The 17,492-nt window shown below is 42.5% G+C and overlaps 1 protein-coding gene across 2 annotated transcripts in view; it reads right to left on the bottom strand.

The window, feature by feature from the left end:
* SLC16A10 (solute carrier family 16 member 10) overlaps positions 1-17,492 on the bottom strand; it is a 155,930-nt gene that overhangs the window by 55,626 nt on the left and 82,812 nt on the right. For both annotated transcript variants that reach the window (XM_060190633.1, XM_007528144.3), the window contains exon 2: positions 9,496-9,640. In XM_060190633.1, coding sequence (XP_060046616.1) covers positions 9,496-9,640 — 145 coding nt within the window. The remainder of the gene's footprint in view (positions 1-9,495; positions 9,641-17,492) is intronic.

A 17,492-nucleotide genomic window follows, 5' to 3' on the forward strand; every position in this document is an offset into this window, starting at 1 on the left:
AAAAGATGGTGCCCAACTCTTCATCTGCACTATTTATTCCAGCCTTTAGGTTCATGATTAGTCAACGACTTGTTTGGCTTTGTATGTCAACTTTCTTTTCAGCCACCAGATTCCAGATGCTAGCATGAAGCCAACCAGATTTCTCTGGCCAGACAACCTGTGTCCTGGAGCCCTGCTTCCCCAGAGCTCTGTCCCACTAAGGAAAGAGAGAGGCAGGCTGGGAGTATGGACTGACCTGCCAATGCCCATGTTCAGTGGCAAAGCAATTACAGAAGCCAGACCTTCCACCTTCTGCATCCCACAATGACCTGGGGTCCATACTCCCAGAGGGTTAAAGAATAGGAAAGCTATCAGGGGAGGGGATAGATATGGAGTTCTGGTGGTGGGAATTGTATGGAGTTGTACCCCTCTTATCCTATGGTTTTCTCAATGTTTCCTTTTTATAAATAAAAAAGAAAAAAGGAAATAAATAAAAAAGAAATACTGGGTCGGGCAGTAGTGCAGCGGGTTAAGTGCAGGTGGTGCAAATTGTAAGGACTGGCCTAAGTATCCTGGTTCGAGCCCCAGGCTCCCCACCTACAGGGGAATCGCTTCACAGGCGGTGAAGCAGGTCTGCAAGTGTCTGTCTTTCTCTCCCTCTCTCTGTCTTCCCCTCCTCTCTCCTATCCAACAACGAATGACACCAACAATAACAACAATAACCACAACAAGACTACAACAACAAGGGCAACAAAAGGGAGAAAAATGGCCTCCAGGAGCAGTGGATTCATGGTGCAGGCACTGAGCCCCAGCAATAACCCTGGAGGCAAAAAAAAAAAAAAGAAAAGAAATAGACAAACACACAAGATTAAAAATAATAAAGTAGGTCCAAATTTGTCAAAAGAAATAATAGTAATAAATAAATAAATAAATAAATAAATAAATAAATACATGAATGATGGTGCCAGGAAGAATCCTTCGTCAAATTGATGGTGATTAACAGTAACAATAAAAACCTAAACTTAATAAAGGGTTTTTAACATTAGAATTTAACTATGCAAACTTGATGGAATTTTCCCAGCCACTTAAAAAAAAAAAAAGAAGAAGAAAAGACTGCATTTTATGACTTCTCAAGGCTATGCCAGGAACATTTTTTTTCTGGCCTAAGAGCTACAGGTTAGCCTTCACCCTGGATTTACGCTGTCCTCAGGGTTGTGCAAGAAAACAAGAAATCCTATTCTGCTTGTAGAAAGAGAAAACGAAGTGTGCACACTAGTGACCCCAATCTGTAAGCTTGAAGGTCAGAGACTCCAAAAGATCATGAAAGGATTAAAGAAATATATAGTTGAACCACACAACACATCTCTCAGGAGAGGAAGGGGTCACAATATTGAATTTTGTGAGATAGTTAAAGTAAGGGTAGTCCTCTTTTTTTTTTTTTCTTTTGTGAAGTCTAACTTAAAATGATGCTTATCAGGGGGTAAAGAAACTAAGATAATAAAAGTGGTTAAATGGGAGCAGGCGGTGGCACACCTGGTTAAGCCCTCACATTACAGTGTGTAACGACTGAGGTTCAAGCCCCTGGTCCCCACCTGCAGGGGGAAAACTTCACAAATGGTGAAGCAGGTGTCTCTCTGTCTCTCTCCCTCCACCCCTCTCAATTTCTCTCTGTCTCTAGCCAGTATATATATATATTTAAAGTGGTTAATCATTTAGCTTTGGGCAACAGTGTTAGCCTAGCAACATGCTGAGGGCTCATGAGGAATTCTAGACTCTCATCAACTTCTGACTTCCTCGGCCTGAGATGGCCTTGCCTTTGCTGCTAATCCCAAACTGACATCAAATCAGATTCCAGAGGCTTCCTAGGCTTTTCCAGGTTATTCTTATCATTCCAACGCTATTTAAGAAATCGTTCTTTACTCAGTTAACATTTACAGCACTGCTGCTTACTTCGTGAAAGAAAAAAAAACATTTTTGAAGAAAAGAAAACATTTCAACATGGGGACCTGGAAGGTGGTGCAGTGAGTAGGGCACTAAGCTTGGAAGGATGGGTTCCCGTGTTGGGTTGCTGGCATCCCACATGCCAGAATGACACTCTGGTTCTCCTTCTCCCTCTCTATACCTGTGTTAAAAAATAAAATAAAATAAAATAAAATAAAATAAAATAAAAATACTTCCCTTTCTCTTAAAAAAATTCTATTTTGGACTGTAAACCATTAATCCCCCAATAAAGAATTTTTTTTCCGCCTCCAGAGTTACTGCTGGGGCTCGGTGCCTGCACTGCGAATCCACTGCTCCTGGAGGCTATTTTTTCTTTTTTGTTGCCCTTGTTGTTGTGCTTGTTGTAGTTGTTATTGTTATTGTTGTCATTGGATAGGACAGAGAGAAATGGAGAGAGGAGGGGAAGACAGAGAGGGGGAGAGAAAGATAGACACCTGCAGACCTGCTTCACTGCCTGAACGGGATCCTTATGCCAGCCCTTGCGCTTTGCACCATTGCGCTTAACCTGCTGTGCTACTGCCCAGCTCCCAAGAAATTTTTTTTTTAAATCTATTTTGGTCCATACTCCCAGAAGGATAAAAAATAGGGAAGCATCCAGTGGAGGGGATGGGACACAGAGGATAAAGAATAGGGAAGCATCCAGTGGAGGGGATGGGACACAGAACTCTGGTGGTGGGAACTGTGTGGAATCACACCCCTGTTATCTCACAGTCTTATTAATCACTATTAAATCACTAATAAAAATTTATGAAGGTAAAACTTATCAAAAACTGAATACGTATGTATATTCTAAATGTGGTTATTCCCTACTCATAGTTGTTTTAGTCAAACAAGATCAAGATAACCTACCCCAAATAATAATATAATAAGAAAATATATATTTTTTCATTTTACATCAAAGTTTCCACATAAATGGTTTTCCAGATAGTTGCAACTAATCTTTCTATTGTTGTTGTTCTTTTTACTAATTGTCAAACTCTTCCATTTAAAAGATCTACAGAAACTCATTTCTTAAAATACTAATTTATCTTAATTCAACGATTTTTTTGTGAAAAATATCAGTCTACTATAGATTATTTGACTGTCTTCAAAACCGATATTAAAAAGTATTGACAACACAGTATCATCACAAACATCAGCCTATATAATTAGGCCACAGAATTGCAACACTGAGCTGCAAAATCAGAGTCACACACATAAAAGTCAGAATCATTCCTTCACACATAATATTAAATCCTTTTTTTTTTGTGGTGGGGGGCAGGCGGTGGTGTACCGTTAGGACCTGAGTTACAGCCCACATTCCCCCCCTGAAGCAGGAAATCACCACAAATTGTGAAGCAGGCCTGCAGGTATCTGTCTTTCTCTCTCCCTCTCTATCTCCCCCACCCCTCTCAGTTTCTCACAGTGGATTTTTAGTACAAGCACTGAGCCCTAAGCAGTTAACTCTGGAGGCAGATAAAGAAAAAGTTTGTTAGGAGTCAGGGCAGTGGGTTACCTGGTTGAGCACACATATTACAGTGTATAAGGACCCAGGTTCAAGCCCCTGCTCCCCACCGTAAGGGGAAGGCTTCACAAGTGGTGAAGCAGGGCTGCAGGTGTTTCTCTATCTCTTTCCCTCTCTACCTCCTCCTCCCGTCTCAATTTCTCTCTGTTTCTATTCAATAATATATATATTGCCTCCAGGGTTATTGCTGGGGCTCAGTGCCTGCACCACGAATCCACTGTTCCTGGAGGCTATTTTTTTCCCTTTTGTTGTCCTTGTTGTTTTATCATTGTTGTGATTATTATTATTGTTGTTGTTGTTGGATAGGACAGAGAGAAATGGAGAGAGGAGGGGAAGACAGAGGGGGGAGAGAAAGATAGACACCTGCAGACCTGCTTCACTGCTTGTGAAAGGACCCCCCTGCAGGTGAGTAGTCAGGAGCTCGAACCTGGATCCTTGGGCTAGCCCTTGTGCTTCACATCATTTGCGCTTAACCTGCTGTGCTACTGCCCAACCCTCATAATATATATATATTGTTAAGAGTTTTTTTTATCAAAAGAGAAAACACTAAGCAGAACTTGGACTGGAATTGGAAACAGGATGGCAGAGGGCCTAGTGGGGGTTGTCCTGTTATGTAGAAAACTGAGAAATGTTATGCATGTACAAACTATTGTATTTACTGTCGACTGTAAAACATTAATCATGCAATAAAAATTCAAATAAAAAACACTAAAAAAAAAAGGGTTTTATGTTTTGCTTCTTTTTTCAAACCAGAGCACTGCTCAGCTCTGGCTTATGGTGGTGCAGGGGACTGAGCCTGGAACTTTGGAGCTTCAGGCATGAGAGTCTGCAGAACCATTGTGCTATCTCCCCTGCCCCACAGTGTTAAACAAGTGAAATTCTTGGGGTTTTTAGGAACGTCATGATGCATTTTGCATAGAAAAACCTAGTAAAAATGCTTGATGACTTTCCCAGTTAATGCAGTGGTTTCATGTCTCTCCTATGGAATTAAGCACGTGAACCTCATGGTGGGATTTTCACTACTGCTATTGAGCTTTCCTCACTCCAAAACTTTCACTTCAGTAAAAGGTAGTTCAAACTATGGTGAGTCTAATGGCAAGTACAAAAAAAAAAAAATCTAGAGAGGGTAACACATAGCTCAAAGCAAAAGGACTGGTGTAAGGATCCCGGTTCAAGCCCTTGACTACCCGTGTGTGTGTGTGTGTGTGTGTGTGTGTGTGTGTGTGTGTGTAGGGGTGCTTCACAGGCAGTGAAGCAGGTCTGTAGGTGTCTTTCTCTCCCTCTCTCTGTCTTCCCCTCCTCTCTCAATTTCTCTCTGTCCTATCCAACAACAATGAGAGCAATAACAACAAGGGCAACAAAAGGGAAAACAATAGCCTCCAGGAGCAATAGATTCGTATTGCAGACATGGAGCCCCAGCTATAACCCTGGAGGCAAAAAAAAAAAAAAAAGGAGCTGGAGGTGGGCCTCTGGCGTGACCCAGGGTAAGTAAAGCCGCCTCGCTGAGAAAGGCAGCACTCGAACTAGATGAAAAGGGACGCTCAGAACTAAAGATAAGCCCCATCCCCTTGCTACTACATATCACTGTGAAACTATGGTTGCTGCTGATCTCCAGATTAAACAGTGACATGCCTAGGAATTTGGTCTCAGAACATTTTACTTCAGTTGTCAGGTTTAGAGGACAGGAGAGAGAAAGGGAGAAGGAAAGAAGGGAGAAAGATTGGAAGGGAGGATAAAAAAGACAGGGTTACAACATAAAGTTTACAATTTCTATTTCTCAATGGCCAGAAAGCTTTAAAGAAAAACAAAACACACAGCTTGCTTCAAGTAGGTGTGTCTGCCTGTCTGTCTGTCTGGTCTACTAAACAAGGTTACACAGATTTTCTAACCCCTTCAGCCTCTCTCCACCAAAGCCTTCGAGCTAATACAATAATGATGTGTATTACTAAGTGTTAACAATCTCACAAAATTACCTAAACAGAGTCTTCTTCTAAGCAAAACTGATGTTTTTTAGCATTAGAGAAATGCAAATTAAAACTGCACTGAGATTCCACCTCACACCTGTGAGAATAGTCTGTAGGAAATGCTAAGTGCTGGTGAGGTAATAGAGAAAAAGGGACCCTGTTACACTGTTGTGGGGAATGCTAACTGGTGCAGCCCCTTGGACAACTGTATGGACAGTCCTCAGAAAAGATGGAATTATCATATGGTCCAGCAATATCACTCTTGGGCATTTATCCAAAGGACAGTCAAACACAAATTCAAAGGGACATATATGCCTTGCTGCATCATTCACAGAAGCCAGCTAAAGAAGTTATGGACTATATATCCCATGGACTACTACTCTGCAATCAAAAAGGCAACATTGTGTCCTTTGGAACAAAATGGATGAAACTGGAGGTGATCGTGGTGATTGTGCTTAGCCAAGTAAGTAAAGAGATGCCAGACAACTACCAGATGGTTTCACTTATATGTGGACTCTAGAGAACTGATACACATGAACAAGGGAGGGAGGGAGAAGAGAAAAGAGAAAAGAGACAGTATCAGACTGTCCCTAAGACTCCATGAGAACTATGGTGGTTCTCTTTGGGAGGATGGGAACACAGAACCTTGGTGGTGGGTGTGGTGTGGAGCTACGTGCCCTATAATCTTACAGTCTTGTAACCCACTATTAATCACAAATGGAAAATGAATGAAAAAAGCTTTTTTTTAAAAAAAGTAATTATTTATGTCACAACAGATTCAGAGAAGATGGAGAGGGAAGTCAGAATTCCATTCTAGCCGTGTGCTGCCTGGGTCCAAACTTGAGGCTTTAGGAATGCAGATTCCACTCCGGTCTGATACTCTGTGCCACCCCCCCCCCCCGCCCTATACACATATATATCCTTCTCTTTTTCTCCATCTCTCTCTCTCTCTCTCTCTCTTTGGTGGGGGGGGGGTAGGAGGAGTGAAACCTTAAAGCTCAGTTTCATCATCCACCCACCCTGTAGAACCAGGGACCACCACGTAGTACCAGGGATTGAACCCAGGGCCTCGAGGTGGCAAGACACACGCTAGCCGTGTGTTGTCTATCACAAGTGCAATGAAAGTACTTTACAGAACAACAAAATAGACCCCTTTGTGGGTCCCCATAGGACCTTGCCCTCAACCTGGATCAACCATGGTATAGAATGTTCCATCCTCCGAAGGGAGGATGGACAACATACTCTATGATACACCTGAGGAAGATGGTTCGATACTGGAGCAGCATGAAATGTTCCTACTCATGGCCACAGAATGTAAGCTCAGATCTAGAGGTATGCAGAGGTCACACAGGCTCCTAAGCTAATTATGGGCCCCAGATTACATCAAATCAATGGGGTTTACAGTCAACAATATTTATACCCCTTTCCCATATTAGGGAGCTACTCTCTTCCCTGATTCAGCTTTCTGGTCCTTTTCCCAGCCATGACATTGTCTCCCCAGACAATAATTAAGATTCACCTGCATATCAGATTTCAGGCTCAGGAAAAAAAAAAATCAAAACAAAACAAAAAACACGTATAGCTACAGGCCCTTTGAAATATAACTAAAATATGCCTACTAGCTATCTACAAAATGCAGTAACCCCCCAACACTTCATCTGCACTATCCCAGCCTTTAGGTCCATGATTGTTCAACAATTTGTTTGGCTTTGTATATTAACTCTCTTTTTAGCCACCAGGTTCCAGATGCTAGTAGGATGCGACCAGACTTCCCTGGACAGACAACCCCACCAATGTGTCCTGGAGCTCTGCCTCCCCAGAGCCCTTCCCCACTAGGGAAAGAGAGAGACAGGCTGGGAGTATGGATCGACCTGTCAACGCCCATGTTCAGTGGGGAAGCAATTACAGAAGCTAGACCTTCAACCTTCTGCATCCCACAATGACCCTGGGTCTATACTCCAAGAGGGATAAAGAATAGGAAAGCTATCAGGGGAGGGGTTGGTATACAGAGGTCTGGTGGTGGGAACTGTGTGAAGCTGTACCCCTCTTATCCTATGGTTTTGTCAATGTTTCCTTTTTATAAATAAAAATTTTTTTTAAAAAAAGAAAGTACTGGGAGTCGGGCGGTGGCGCAGCGGGTTAAGCGCACGTGGCGCAAATCGCCAGGACCTGCGTAAGGATCCCAGTTCGAGCCCCCTGCTCCCCACCTGCAGCGGAGTCGCTTCACAAGCGGTGAAGCAGGTCTGCAGGTGTCTGTCTTTCTCTCCTCCTCTCTGTCTTCCCCTCTTCTCTCCATTTCTCTATGTCCTATCCAACAGCAACGACATTAATAACCACAACAATGTTAAACAACAAGGGCAACAAAAAGGAAAATAAATAAATAAATAAAACTTAATTTATAAAAAAAAAAAAGTACTTTAAAGATGAAATATCTGTTTGGTACTGTGGGGTACAAATAACTGTTTAGCATCCAAACAAAATGTCTCAGTTCAGAAAAAGCTTGAAAGAAGTTCACTGTAGAGTTACTGGGGAGGTGTGTGTGTGTGTGTGGGGGGGGTAACTATGAGCAAAACCAAGCACTCTGTTAATAAATGTTTCAATATTTAATAATAAATACCGAAATCGTAATTTTGTTTTTAAACGTTTAAAATACATATTTGAAAGAACTTACATTTTTAAAAATAAGCCAGGCAAGAAGTATAAGTTGGATTTTTTTCCCCCTAGTGACCACAATAATGCTTTTCAACCACAGCATGAGATAACTAGGGAAGGAAAAAAGCAGGAAATGAAGATAAATCACTAAAGTGAAGAGAGGATGAAATGGGCCAGGTGGTGGCGCACCTGGTTGAGTGCATGTGTTACAGTGTGCAAGGACCCTGGTTCGAGCCCACGGTTCCCACCTGTAGGGGGAAAGTTTTATGAAGCAGGGCTGCAGGAATCTCTCTGTCTCTCTCCCTCTCTATCACCCCCCTCCCTCTTGATTTCTGGCTGTCTCTATCCAATAAATAAAGATAATAATAAATAAAAAAATCAAAAAGAGAGGATGAAAATTGTCTTAAGAGGCTTTCTTTTTAATCACCTTTGTTAGCCCGAGTTACATATTAAACCAGTGTTTCTTTAATTTGGGATTATTCTGACAATGCATGGGGATCTGCTGGGAGAATTATTGCTGGTGGGAGCAATACTTCTAACGTGTACCTCAGCACTTTCCAGCTATTCCCTTCACAAGTAAACGTATTTAGCACACATGGGATGATTATAATGATATTTTCAATCTAAGCTGAATTTCACACTTCATTTTGCCATCACCTTAAAAAATGTTTAGTATTTTATTTTAAAGAAAAAAACCAGTCATGAATTCTCTGCCTGGGTTGAAATAAACATCAGTTTTGATCTCAATAAAAATATTTTTATCACGCCTATGAAATATTACTTCAAATATCACTTAGTGTATGTACCCTTTGGGCCTAGGTCTAAGCTGACCTAAAGCAAAGCTGTGGTTTTAAACAATCCATCATTCTAACAGGTTCTTTATAACTTCCGTTCTTTTAGGATTTTTATGTGAATAAAAAACAAAAAGGGGGACCAGGTGGTGGTGCACCTGGTTAAGCACACACACTACAGTGCTCGAGGACCCAGGTTCGAGCCCCTGGTCCCCACCTGCAGGGAGGAAAGCTTCGTAAGTGGTGAAGCAGGGATGCAGGTGTCTCTCTGTCTCCTCCCCTATCAATTTATCATCTGTCTTTATCTAATAAATAAATAAATAAAATATTTTTTTAAAAAGGAACCAAAAGAAGAACCTTCCCCCCGCCCTCCCCCAGGAACACACAGATCTGGACTGATGATGTCTGTAACTCTTAGGTGTTACAAGGAAAAGCTTTCAAATTTTCAAGCTCTGGGCAACAATGTATATAAATCATACAGATTAAAGTTCTTAGCAATGAAAAGGAGGACTGTTTGCTTCTAAACATCAAAGTTTCTGAGAAATAAACTAACTATGCTACCTAAGGGTTTGTAAAAAGCAACAGGAAATAACCAAGTTCTTACCTTACAAAAGAACTGGACAAGAGTCCAATGAAGCCAATAGCAGCCCCCACAACAGCTGTTTTCCGGCAGCCGAATATGTCTGTGAAGACACTGACAATTGGGCAGCAGAAGAAAATCATCCCCATGGAGAGCGAGCTCACCCAGGCTGTGACAGAGAGAGAGAGAGAGAGAGAGAGAGAAAAAGGAGAAGATTTATGGCATGGTAAATGATATTTGTAGTTGAAGTATGTCATACACATGCAGAAAAATAATTGATGCAGAAATGATATTACTCAGCCTGATAAACGGGGAAAGCTGGAATTAACAATGCAACTGAATTTACTAACAATTAGTAACATCTGAATCAAAACTGTAAAGCAGTTGCCAATACTAATTATAATAATTAGGACAGCAACTATTTGTGTTAAATGGAACTGCTGAAAAGTGTGTATGTATTCTTTTTTTTTTTTTTTCCCTCCTCCAGGGTTATTGCTGGGCTCGGTGCCTGCACCATGAATCCACCGCTCCTGGAGGCCATTTTTCCCCCCTTTTGTTGCCCTTGTTGTAGCTTCGTTGTGGTTATTATTATTGCCCTTGTTGACACAATTCGTTGTTGGATAGGACAGAGAGAAATGGAGAGAGGAGGGGAAGACAGAGAAGGGGAGAGAAAGATAGACACCTGCAGACCTGCTTCACCGCCTGTGAAGCGACTCCCCTGCAGGTGGGGAGCCGGGGGCTCGATGCCAGTCCCTGCGCTTTGCGCCACATGCGCTTAACCCACTGCGCCACCGCCCGAGCCCCGTGTATGTATTCTTAAACAGATCAGACATACCCCTACAGCTCAACGTCACCGGCCTCCATCAATGTGTCTGGTTTTAAGCAACTTCTAAGCATTGGAAATAAATGCATGGGAAAACAAGCAAACAAGCAAACAAGCAGATACAGGGACCAGGCAGTGGCACACCCAGTAGAGTGCACATGTCACCAAGTACAATGACCTGAGTTCATGCCCCTGGCTGTCACTTGTGTGTGTGTGTGTGGGGGGAGGGCTTTATTAAGTGGTAGAGCAGTTCTGTAAGTATCTCCCTTCCTCGCCTCCTCCCCTCTCCTTTTTCTCTCCATCTCTATAAGAAGAGAAAGACCATGAGGAGTGGTGGATTCGTTGTGCAGACACCCAGACAGCCCCAGCAACTACCCTGGTGGAAATAAATAAATAGAAAAAAAGAAGCACACACCTAGATAGTCTCACAGAGGCAGCAGACCTAAATCTTTCCCCAGCCCCAACTGGGGAGACAGTGAGATCAACTTTGCATTTCCCCCCCATGATTTCCTCTCCCTATTTCTAGCTGTCAGTTCTCCCCAAAGTAAATATGGGGGAGAGGAGGCTGGAAGAGAGAAAGCAGAGATTCTCATTTAATAATTGGTCCTAGCAGGAGGGCCTGTCTGACAATGTTTGGAGCTGACGCTGCTTTTCCAGATTCACTTGTACAGTGAAGACTCACCACCTCCTGCCTGTAATTCTACAGATGTGGATAATTCCTTCCTTCTCGTGGCTTTCTGGCTGCCTCTTAAAAAGACTCGTTGTTGGGGCCTTGCTGCATTTTCTAGACAGTTGAGTTGACGGAGGAGTCAAAACAGCTCCAGGCTGCCCCTCGTTCCATGAGACCTGCCTCTGGACCGTTGGAAACATTCATATTTCCTTTTGCTTTGACAAACTCTGGAGTGTTGGCAAATCCCAACACAGCCACTTCTCAGATAATCACTTACTGTGGAAGCAGTTAGTTACAGTCTGCCCTTCTGCTGCCTGGCTCAAGGGATACAGACCTTAGTCCGCTGTGGTTCCTAACTAGAGAGAAAATTCTGCTTAACAGACAAAATGTGAGAGCATACGTCTCCTCTCCCCCCCTTCTCCGAGGGGGTGTGGAGAAACCACAACATAATTTCCTCAGAGAAGTCTCACAAAACACTCTTCCTTGATCTGTAAGTGTCCTTCTTACGAGGTGTAGAGCCTCTGACTAGCACTTACACATGAATTAACAGGAACTCTCTCAAGTGGAAATTCTGTGCTGCTGTGCATATACTATTACAATGCTCAGCCTCGCCTAGCTCCTGCTCGAATTTGAGAAAATATCATTACTATTAGCTCAATGCCTGCATGACTCCATGACTCCATCATTCCCAGTGGCTTTCTCCTTCTTTTTCTTCTTCTCCTTTCTTCTACTGATAAAAGGTGAGATGGAGAGGAGGAGAGAAAGAGAAACAGAGACATCTGCTGCACTGCTTCACCACTCCAGAAGTTTTCCCCCTTACTGGTGCTTGCAGTGGGCAGGCCACCATCCAGCCCCTAGCCCCATCCCCTACCCCCAATTTAATTCCTGGATATGCAATTATCTGCCAGTATAACTCACAAAACTTCTGCTTCTTTTGTAATTTTAACAGGACATTCCAAGGTCCCCATGAACATGTCTTATCTTCTATCTTCTGACTGTTTTTCTTGGATTTATCTGTTTGTTTGTGTATCTGTTTGTTTTGGGTTACTAGGGCTTCACCGCCCCAGGATGACTTTTCAGATAGACACAGGCAAGGAGGGAAAGACACCACAGCACCAAAGCTCCAATAAGGAGGTGGAGGTAGTCTCAAACCTGGGCCGTGCACAAAGCAAGAGCCTCCCAAGTGGCTACGGCAGATGCCATGAAAGGAAGACTGAACAATGTTCTCTTTCAGCTCTGCAAACCTCAGCAGTCAGCAGTTTAGACGATATTATGTGCTGTGTGTGAGGATCTCATTTAATCTTCCATATTGTGAGACAGGTGCTTTCACTGTGGTTTTTTAGTAAGTACAAAGCTACTATAGTCAGAGTTACAAAACTTCTATTTAAAAAATGAAATCAGGGAGTCGGGCTATAGCGCAGCGGGTTAAGCGCACATGGCACAAAGCGCAAGGACCAGCTTAAGGATCCTGGTTCAAGCCCCTGGCTCAAGCCCCTGGCTCGGCTCCCCACCTGCAGGGGAGTCGCTTCACAGGCGGTGAAGCAGGTCTGCAGATGTCTGTCTTTCTCTTCCCCTCCTCTCTCCATTTCTCTCTGTCCTATCCAACAACGACGACAATACTAACTACAACAGTAAAACAATGAGGGCAACAAAAGGGAATAAATAAATTAAATAAATATTTAAAAATAATGAAATCAAGCCCTTGTCCCTCCACATTATTCAGCCAACACTCACAGAGGGTTTTCCTAAATATGTTTTAAACTGAGAGGAGAGAGGGAAGTAGAATAGGAGAGAGAAAGAGAGACCTCTACAAGTCTGTTTCACCACTTTCCTCCTACAGGTGTGGAGGCCAACAGTTTGAACCTGGGTCTCTGGTGACCCATGTGCTCAACCAAGTGTGCCACCTCCTGGCCCCTCTAATATCTAATGTTACTTTAATAAATTTTTGAAACAGAAGAGGTTGTCTAAGTTATGCTACGTGTGCTCTTTCTCTTCATATGAAAACCACCTGTCATGTTCTGTGCACTCTTAGATAGTTGAGAATATAAAAACAACTAAGAGATTTCTCTGTCTTCCAAGACTTTTTCAGCCTAGTAACACTTATGCAAATAAAATTTCCACCACACAGAATGTGTTAACTGCCTTAAGATATATAGATAGATGTTAAAGGTGTTAGAATGTACTCCTATGGCCTAGTGCATGACTACGTGTGCATGTTTTAAGAGTTACAGAGCCAAGTCCATGAAAGTTAAGTTGGGAAGTCTTCGCCTACCAAAAAGTTTGCCAGATTCCCCAACCATATCCTCTTTGTTTCCTACTCTCTACTGAAAACAAAACCTACAATAAGCGGTGTTTACAAAGACCCCTGCATGCATGTTACGTGAAGACAAAGGCCGCCGTAACCATACAATTTAAATAATTGCAATGGCAAAATATTTACAACCAAAAACTCCCAAAGGGAATATTTACTGAGGTTAAATGCTGTAGCATACAACAGGATACAAAATAGGCTGAACTGCAAAACATTATGTAACAAGAGTCCCAGTGACCTTCAGCATTTAGCTTTCATACAACCATGACAAGATTCAAAGAGGAGTAGATTATCCGTGTGCCTTGAGCCTTTTACTGCCATCCTAAAGGTGATTTGGCAGTTACAGTTAATTTATGAGTGTTTTCCAAATTAGTTGCTATTAGCTTCATGGCATTTGCGTAGCCGAGTCAACTCTCCTACAGGTAACAATTACATAACGGGGATGGAGGAGGCACTTAAACCCAATGGACAGTGTCTAAATCCCTCCACACAATCTCTCTGTTTCTTTTTTTCTTTTCTTTTCTTTTTTTTTTTTTTTACCAGAACACCACTCAGCTCTGGATTATGGTGGTATAGGGTACTGAACTTTGGAGCCTCAGGCCTAAGAGTCTCTTTGCATAACCATTATGCCATCTACCCCCACCCCCAAATAATTCTCTCTTAAAAAGCAGAAACCAGAAGAAACAGAAATGACAAATTTGTTGTAGTTGCTGTTATTTATTATTTAGAGAGAGACAAAGACCATAGCACCAAGCTTCCTTCAGTGCAACGAGGGCTGGACTCCTGGCTCTCACATATGGCAAAGCAACACTCTATCCAAGTATGGTATTTCACCGCCATTTTATTTTATAGATTAATTTATTCACTAATGAAAGAGATAGATAGAGAGAAAATGAACCAGAGCATCACTCTGGCACCTGTGATGCATGGGATCAAACTTCTGACCTCATGCTTCATGCTTGAGAATTCAGAATTTTAGTCATTGCGCTTTGCTGCAACAGACCATTGCTAGTCCAGGTTTCACCCTGTGTTTTGCTTTTCTTTAATTCTGCCTATAAATAAGATCGTCCTTCTCCTTCTGGCTGATATCCCTCAATACGATTCCTTCAAGTTCCATCCAAGACGGAAATGTCTCTTTTTAAAGATTTATTTACTAATGAGAGAAAACCAGAGGATCTCTCTGGGATATGTAATGCCGGGGACAGAACTCATACTAGTAGTTCCTGTATTGCCAGCAGCAGTGTCTTGCCAGTTGCAGTTACACCATATTCTCATCTATTGTTGATGTCACCCATCCTCTTTTAACAGTAGTCATTCTGGTTTGTTGTTTTTTATATCTTATTTATTTTCTCTTTTGTTGCCCTTGGTTTTTTAAAATATTTATTTAAATATTTAATTTAAATAATTGCCCTTGTAGTTAAATAGTTACTCTTGTAGTTACTGTTGTTTTATGTTGGTTATTACGCCAGGCCCCTTAGGCTGTGGTCTATTTACATAATCATTGTTTTGTCTGAGACCCACCCTACCTGCAGGGCACTGGTTTAATCCCCACTGGTTAGATGGATGCTTACAACTTTCCCGCTCCACCCCCTCCTAGTCACTTCCTTTTTCCAGCCTGCCACTTCCACCTCGGAAGATATAAAGGCAGATGAATAAAGGCAGAATTGCATTGTGTTCCCGCTCAGCCACGAGAGTTCCTGGTTCCTCTCCCGCATCGCTGAGTAAGCAGCAGCCTGGGGGGGGGGGGGGCGGCTTGAACCGGGGTCCTTACTCAGGTCCTTGCGCTTTGCACCACCTGCACTTAACTCACAACAGTAGTCATTCTGATAGGTGTGTTCGTCTCTCAAGGGAAGGACGCCAGTGTAATTCAGCAACTAGAGATCCTCAAACTCCTGGCTTGCTCTTATCAGGAGCCCCGATGAAAGCAGTGGCATTTAAAGAAGAAGGGGAAAAAAAAAGAAAGAAAGAAAGAAGAGGGGGAAGTTGTGCAGTGCACTCTCCCGATTGCCTTCAGATGAGGCCAGACCTGGATTCTGTGAACTCAGCTGAGAATGGAGCCTGCTGGCAGGACTACTGTCACAACTGTGTGTTAATGGCATAGCTCTGATTAGGAGACACACTGAAGAATGGGGCCAGGTGATGCAGCACCTGGTTGAGCACACCTGTTACGATGCACAAGGACCCAGGTTCAAGACCCAGTCCCTACCTGCAGGTAGTAAGCTTCACCGACAATGAAGCAGTGCTGCAGGTATGTGTGTCTCTCTCCTTCTCCCTCTCCACGTCCCCCTTTTCTGTTGATTTCTGTCTCTAGACAATTAACAAGGAAATAATAAAGAGAAACACTAAAGAGCAACTTCCTGATAAAATCTAGTTGACATCTACCATAAGGGTAATGCTAACAGTCATTCACCACTCATTGCCTTCCACAGAAAAGTTAAGAAAAAAAGTGTTCTTGAGTGGCAGAGGTAAACCCTCTCCTCTTTCATCACCTTCATTGAGCTTCCCTTTTGGTTGCTAAGAAGATTACAGAGCCATGCTCTATTGAATCGTAATGACACAAGCCCTTATAGTTCACAAATCAAGTATTATTATTTCCCCCCTGGTTTAGCCATATAACATTTTTTTCCAATGGCTCCTAATTTCTGATTCTTCTGTTCTTACTATTTCGCTTGTACAGTATTTTATGTTTCTGAAATCCATCTCAAACCCTTTGTGGAATGAGGTAGTATAAACCAACACACATATAATCTGTTTATTACTGTAGCTGTGAAACTTTATAGTAACAGCAGGATTACTGACTTAGAGTAAAAAAAAAAAAAATTAGTAAAGAAGAAAACTTAAATTCTTATGTGAAACATTGAAAGATATTCTTCAAAATAGTGAAAATAAACAACTATTCTTTTTAATATATACTTATTTTTTACTACTGGATAGAGACAGAGAGAAACTGAGGCTGGAGGGGGAGACAGATACAGAGACAGAGAGACACCTGCAGCCCTGCTTCACCACTCGTGAAGCTTTCTCTCTTGAGGGGCTTGAACCTGGGTCCTTGTGCACTGTAATGTGTGTGCTTAACCAGGTGTGCCACTATCTGGCCCACAACTACTATTCTTTATCTAGATTCCAGTCTCTCATAAGACTACAACATAATTTTAAATTCTAGGGCATAAAAATACTTTTCTAATTAGATCCCTTTCAGACACTCATTTCATCTGACACCCATTTCTGGGTACTTCTTAACTCTCTTTCCAATGCTACATGGATTGTAAGGGTGGTGACTTAACCAAGAATTAAAAAAAAAAAAAATAGCACTTGAGAGGTGGCTCAACACAGGCGTCTGTCTGTACCATGAAGTCATGGGTTCAATCCCTGGCACTCTATTAATAAAAATAATCAAGACCATAGCTAATAATAGCCAGCAAAACAGCAAAGATAATCTCAGAAGCTGCAACTTGTCTATGAAAGGAGAAAAGAAAATTAACATTTACTGAGTATTCTGCCATGTGGCAGACAACATATGGGGCCCTCTACAGTCTTCTAAGGAACCCCAAGAAATAAACACGATCCTAAGTGACAGTCGGAGTAGCCAGACGTCAGGATTAAGAGCTGTGTCTAAGGATGCCCAACTAGCTAAGTGCAAGTCTCTAGATCTGCACTCTGGACCAGCTCGTCCAGGGACCTGCTCTTCAGTCCTTGTAAACTATCTAACTGCTTTTATAACTGCTTGTCAATCCCTCTGCTAGGAAACTTTTTAAACCTAGGAGGACAAGTTAGTAATCCTTCCAACAGGACGATAAGGACTACTCAGAAGAAGTACTCAACCCAGATGTGGGAGGGAAAGGACAGTCTGATACTCTTAGGATAACATCCAAAGTGTCCTGAGGAACAAACAGGCCCCAGTCAGGCAGTGATGGGGGGACAGCAGGCAGAGACAGAACAGGCAGGGAACAGGAGGCACAAGACGGATCTGAGAGGGAGTGTGTCTGGGTGCAGTCAGAATCATAGCAAGGCCTTGCCTCTCTCTCGGTCAGAGTCAGAGAAATGCAGAGTTTATCCTCTGGATGTCAAGGAGTCATCATTAGGTCTCACCTGGAGTTCCATTATCGGGAGGTACCTGAGAAACTTCACCCGGCCAACAGTTTGAAGAGTGAACTGGGAGAGCCTGGGAAGGACACAGTTGGAAGGCTGCTCCAAGTGACAAATGACAACCAACGGTC

The sequence above is a fragment of the Erinaceus europaeus genome, chromosome 4 (assembly GCF_950295315.1).
Source record: "Erinaceus europaeus chromosome 4, mEriEur2.1, whole genome shotgun sequence".
Taxonomy (NCBI): Eukaryota; Metazoa; Chordata; class Mammalia; order Eulipotyphla; family Erinaceidae; genus Erinaceus; species Erinaceus europaeus.